The sequence below is a fragment of the Fibroporia radiculosa genome, assembly GCF_000313525.1.
Source record: "Fibroporia radiculosa TFFH 294 genomic supercontigs, scaffold13168, whole genome shotgun sequence".
Taxonomy (NCBI): Eukaryota; Fungi; Basidiomycota; class Agaricomycetes; order Polyporales; family Fibroporiaceae; genus Fibroporia; species Fibroporia radiculosa.
Window position 1 is genome coordinate 29229 of NW_012133482.1, and position 6000 is coordinate 35228.

The 6000-nt window shown below is 52.3% G+C and overlaps 1 protein-coding gene across 1 annotated transcript; it reads right to left on the reverse strand.

Annotated features, from left to right (window-relative positions):
• Positions 1 to 1681: 1681 nt before the first annotated feature.
• On the reverse strand, positions 1682 to 5820 carry FIBRA_07513 (uncharacterized protein; the record flags this gene model as incomplete). The annotated part of the gene is made up of 7 exons (XM_012329192.1): positions 1682 to 2223; positions 2276 to 2479; positions 2530 to 3529; positions 3579 to 3648; positions 3702 to 4331; positions 5461 to 5571; positions 5624 to 5820. 7 exons carry the CDS (start codon positions 5818 to 5820, stop codon positions 1682 to 1684), a joined length of 2754 nt encoding a protein of 917 aa, XP_012184582.1.
• Positions 5821 to 6000: the final 180 nt, after the last annotated feature.

Sequence of the window (6000 nt, forward strand, 5' to 3'; positions counted from 1 at the left end):
ACATCTCCGTGTCAGCATCATCGACGAACCTTCTCATTCGCACGTATGTACAGTCACGATCTCTTTTGTGCCATACTCTGATCGATTCATGTACATATAAATATAAGGCTGGCACTCTGGAAGCACAACCAGCTCGTGCGGGCTTTACTTATTTTCTTGAGTGCTGCCCAATGGCTCCTCGGCTTCATATGTATGTAACCGTCTAGTAAGTACCAGACTGAGCACTCCACTCACTCACGTCCAGTCGGTTCGACCAGCGTACATGCCAATGAAGCGCCCGTAGTTTTGGGTGATCTGTGCAGTCGGATTCGTACTAACACTTTTGATGCATTCACGGTTTTCTTCTTCTATAGTTGCGTAAATTCCTAATTTCTTATGCACGGGCGCGAGGTACTGAGGGCAGAAATTTGTGGCGCGGAACCCTCGACTGCCTCAGCTGTTTTCTGTGACTTCTTTATCCTGGTCTTCACCCTCATTGGGCTAGGGCTCAAGGCCGATGCGGCTGGTACACGACTGTGGACTAAGGTATACCAGCAGGGGTTTTGGTATTTAGTCACCACCGTCGTATCAAATGTCCCTACAGTGGTACGCACTTTCATCTCATGTGTGCCAGACGAACTAAGCGCTTGGAGCATTTAGGTTTTTGCCGCGATTAACCTTAATCGTATGTTGATATCCAGACAGTATGCTTCATGATGATGATGTTCTAGTCCATAATGCGCAGCAGTTATGGCTCTGTTCTTTATCGTGCCAGGTATGCCCATTGTAGTTGTCTGAACTTGGACACCTTCCGACAAGTCTACAGCTCGGGGAATCAGGCATGACTGCTTTGCTTATGGGGGTTCGTCATACAACTTACATGCTGCGCATGCGCGACAGCGTGATGGCTTCATCCGCAGCGGTCGTCTCCCTTTTAGAACTCGAACGCAGTGACAACAGGTAAGGAGCTTTCTACTCTTGCATATCCGTTTTGAGAAACATCACATTGTTTTTCCCACTTACGATGGGAACTAGCCGGTATAGTGACAATGACGACAAAACCGGAGGTCTTCCCAGCCAAGGAGAGCTACTTACAACGTATATTGATTTATCTGCGCAAGTATTATTCTGTACTTCAATTCACTAACGTTCTTGACCTTACCTTCTAGTAATAGATCCTACTCTCGACGTTCACAAGAAGCCATATTCTCCGGTGAGATGGTTGAGTGAGATGCTCATCATCGATTCCTAGCACGTGGGTTTGGTTTGCTCTCGCGTGAGTCAGTCTCACTTGAACGACGGAGACAATCACGAACAATATTTTGCGTCCATGCAGAGAGAAAACAGACTGAATCTAAGACATCCACATACTCAGTTTTTATAGGTTGATATTCCTTGAGTTCAGATTCTTCAGCGCAACACACTCGTTATGGAAACAGTGTATCGAGTCTGATCGAATGCCTTGTCAATCGACTGGCGACGCAGCGATGGTCACTGGCACACCAAGCACAGCCGAGCAGATGACCCATGAACTAATACACGAGAAAAAGAATGGTATACAACAGAACGTAGATTGTGGACGAACGCGCAACATAATAACACCTGGGTGTTCTTACACATATACAAGTGAGAAGCAAACAGCACGAGAACACGACAACCAATAGCACCAATATGAGGAAATGCGGCCAGCCATAACCTCCTGCTAAGGTGAAACCATACTGACAGCACCGCTCTCACTTGCCGTAGGGGTCATACTATAGAACCCGCCCCCACTAGGCGGCTCAGACGACCCTCCGATATGAGGCGACATCAGCAGCGACGTCATGTCTACCGATCCATCGTTGCTGAAGAGTGCCAAGATGTCCGACGGAGACATAGACAAAGGGTTATCCGTAGCCATCATATCCATGCTACCAGAGGTGTCCATGAATGACTGCACGGCACCATTCGACGGGCCGCCCATGCCAAATGCGTTTTGCGAAAGTGCGTGGGCGACGCCCTGAGTAGATGGATTAGACGAAGGTGAAAACGGTGCCGGCTCCTGGCTCGTCCCGCGCAGATCGAGGAATGCATCTGAAGATGGGAACTCTTCTGGGCTGCCGGCATGTGAGGGCGAATCTGCAGAATTGCCCGGAGAGCGGGCGCTAGAAGGCGTCTTTTTGCGAGCTGGCCGGACCCATGGTGGCCGGTTGCTGGTCCCCGGTGCATCCAAACTTCGAGATGCGTCGAGCGGTATTTGAGTTACTGGAAAAGACAATAAATCAGACATCGCTCAATGTTCTCAGGGTATACGTACATCTGCAGAACTCTTCCATTAGATCCCCTGAGCGCTGGCCGCATACATACCGGCCACTGAAGCGCTTCAGCAGCCCCACACAAGACCGCAGAGCCTCAAGACCTGGGGCAATCAAGGGTTGCATGAGTTCTTGATGACAACATAATAAAACGGCAACCAAAGTCCGTCCAGCAGCTGTAAGCTGGTGAATCACATGCACGCCGTCTACCAAAGGAAATCAGAACACATAACATACAGTAGTTAGAAAAACCTACAATAGGTCATCAAGCCCTTCGCAGCAATGTGCAGATGCGACGAGATTATCTTGAGCGCACAGGCGTGTGCGGATCGCATGGCTTCGCATTCCGCGTCTGTCTGCTCCCCGCTGCTATATTGGCCTTGTGTGCGTTCCGCGACCAGCTCCGAAAACCGATGCCGATGGATGAGCATTCGTGTATATTGCTCTGCACAATGCAAGCGGTTTGCCTGTGTGACACGTAGGACATCGTCGCTCGTCATGGTCTCCACCGAATGTGCCCAATGTGCAGGAATCGAGCGCACAATTTCGTCGAGGAGGGCCTCCTCCTCGTGAAGTTCCTTCACTCGCTTGATTCCCCCGACGACGGCGGCCGCACGCGCGAGGAACGGAGACGACCCCTCTCCGAAGTGACGAGCAGGCGGGATGTCCACAACAGACTCCAGTACGACGAAGACACGCACGCAGCTGACGAAGGCGCTCATACGGCTCTCTGTCTCCACAGGTTGCAGGCCGACGCCGTCCCTCGTGATGAACTCGTCATCAACGATTGCGGGCTCCCCGACGTCACAATCGCGTAGACGCATCATCGAGGGGCGTCCAAAGTACGAGCTGGCCTGCTTGTCCCACAAATAGACGCACCAGAACGTACGCTTGCGCACTTCGTCTTCAATCGCATCGAACACATCGTAATCATCAACCGAACGGTGCAGCCCAATATCGACAGAGAGCGTTACGGCCTCCGAGAGCAGACCAAACGCTCTGGAGAGCTTGCCCAAGCCGACGGCGTACACGCCAGCAATGAGGACCGCTTGTACGGTGTAGACCGTGGGTCGGTCTGCGCTAGGCAGCGTTCGCAGTCGTCCGAACAACTCGAACCATTGTGTACCAGCACTGTTACCATCGTTGGGATCCGATCGAACGCGAGGGTCGTCAATATGCCGTGACGATAAGCAGCATATAGCCACAATGAAAGAAGCAAATCCAGGCTCTCCCCATTTCCGCGGATTTCCATAATCCTGCAAGTAAATGTGAGCTTGATCATCAATGTGCACAGCAACGGCGTACCGCTAGGAACGTTGGGACATGCAGAAACGGCATGAGATAGTACGAGGTTGAGAGGAAACATTGCACCAAGCTGTAGTACATCAAGTTACTTTCAATATTAACCACAGTCCTTGTGAACGGTACCTGTCCATCAATTCTGGAACTATAAACGAGGTTATCAGCTTCCATATGACCTCCGGATTGTTATCCGTCCTCTTTGGTGTGCGGTCGGGGAACCAAGCGCTTGTCGCGTGTCCATGTCCGTTTTGGCCTACCCATGACTGAGGCTGCTGCTGGCTCGCAGACGGTGTCCTCTCTGAGTCAGGTTTTGTCGTCAAGTTGTGTCGCTCCACGAGTAAGTCGAGAAATGGCAGCCCTGACGTCTCACCCTGCCATCTTGTATAGCCCTCATCGTCGAAATATAGGTATGAGGACGACAGCGCGACACGCGACGTATCATCCGACACATGTTCTATCGAACCCCCCGAGCCATTTTGCAGCACAGGAAACCCACCGTTGGGGCTGCCGTTCCGTGGCTTCACCGGTGCAAAGAACGTCGAAGGGTTCATGAGTGGATACGAGTTGAGCGAAGGGGGCGGCACGGCGGTAGGGAATATATGTGTGGAAGAGGCAAACGAAGCGTGCGCGTTCGTCGTGGGGTCCACAGGTGATTGAGGGACGCCAGATGCGCCTCCAGCGGCGAAGACAGCAGGTGGGATCGCTTGTATGAGAGTTTCTAAATGGTGCATGCGATCTTCAAGTGTTGCAGCGCGCCTGTCGCGAAAGTTAGCGTCCGAGCAGAGCGTGCAGGATGTAGAAGACGAGAACGAGCTCTCCAGCGAAACTGCAACTTCTTCTCTTCACCAACCGCTCTAAATCCGCCATCACACTAAGCTCACTAATGCCAAGTGGCGAGCATCTACCCAAGCGTACAGGATCCGGCACCGAAGTCACAAATGTCCCAGCGCACTGGTAAAAGGCTAAAAGAAGGCATATAGGCGAAGCGTAACGTGTCTTACACCGGCACACCAGTCCGGACTAATGTTTGCCGGCCCCAGTCGAAGGTTGGACAAGTGTCCAAGCCCCGAAGGCGGTGAAGTATATCTTTGCAAATGGAGAAACTTGTTGTACTCCGCCACTTTCCCGCTAAGTAGCAAGAAGCACAGAATAAGCCCCAAGTAGCGTCATCTGCGATAGAACACTCCAAACGCCCAAGAATGCAGGGGTAGATAGCGGCCCGAGGCTGCCTTGCACATCTGCAGAAGTCGCAATTGCCCTATACACAACGGAAAAGACGCGCATATAGATATGCACTAGTCATGTCCCATGACGAATATGCGCAGCGACTGCTGCCGAGAGCCTCCAACGCCTGAGGAATGGAGAAAGGTCCAAACAAGCCAATGGTCTCAAGAATTTCCGACTAAGTCAGAAAATAAATTCGCTGCCCAGAGTGGAGCAACGCAGGTAGAGATTGTTTGGGCGACGCTCGAACTACTGAGAATACTCAGCTGGAATCGACCCACTTCTCCAAGCACCTCGGAGTGGGCGTAGCCCAAGCGTCCATGAAGAGCGAATGTGCCCCCACACTTCGGATCCCCAGGGACAGGAAATGAGACAGCGGCCCGAGGAGTAGACAGGATAATCCGACAGAGATTACGCAACGCCAGACAGCGCACGTAGATATGCTCACTTGGGAGCGAAGTAGGTGTCGCATGATCCGCCCGCAACTCAGACTCCGTCTCTGAATGGCCGAGAGGGACAGATGTTGTCTGCTGTATCGGCCAACGAGAGCACTGTGCGAGGACACCGCGGCGTTCACCGATTCTCCAATCACATCAACTCTTCTCTCTTTCACCCCACCAAGCATAGATGCATTGAGGCAAAAAAGTGAACGGGGACTCACTTTGACTTGTGTGGATGCGTCCTCTTTCCCGGCTCCTCAAATGTGCATGCCGAGTTTGAGGTAAGACATGACTGGCAAGGATGGCCCTCGTCACACTTTATCCTTCGGCGGCTGTCCGAGGCGATGAGCGCTGGAGACGATGTTGCTGCAATACATTGCTTACCGACAGCGATCGCAGGCTCTGAGAATATTGATGAGTGCATAAAAATCACAGAAATTGTAAGCTGAATGGTACCTGCTCAGTTTGAACCGCCTTTCCTTCAGAATCGAACTGCTACTACTGCTTGATGTCGGGTTGGATGTCGAAGTCGATGGTTTGACTTCGGGGGACTGCTCGTCGCCTGAAGCAGCCGGCGGCATGGCAGAGCTCGCAGCAAGAAAACTCAGATGGTGGTGCGAAAGAAGAGGAAAAGACCAGGAAAACCTGAAACTCTGTGGAGGTCGGGCCTGAGAGAGCGATCGCAGATTACCAAGTCATTTGGGGCGTGCCACTCCACGGGGACACCCGGCCCACCAGCCGTCCACCGGCTGGGGGGCGGG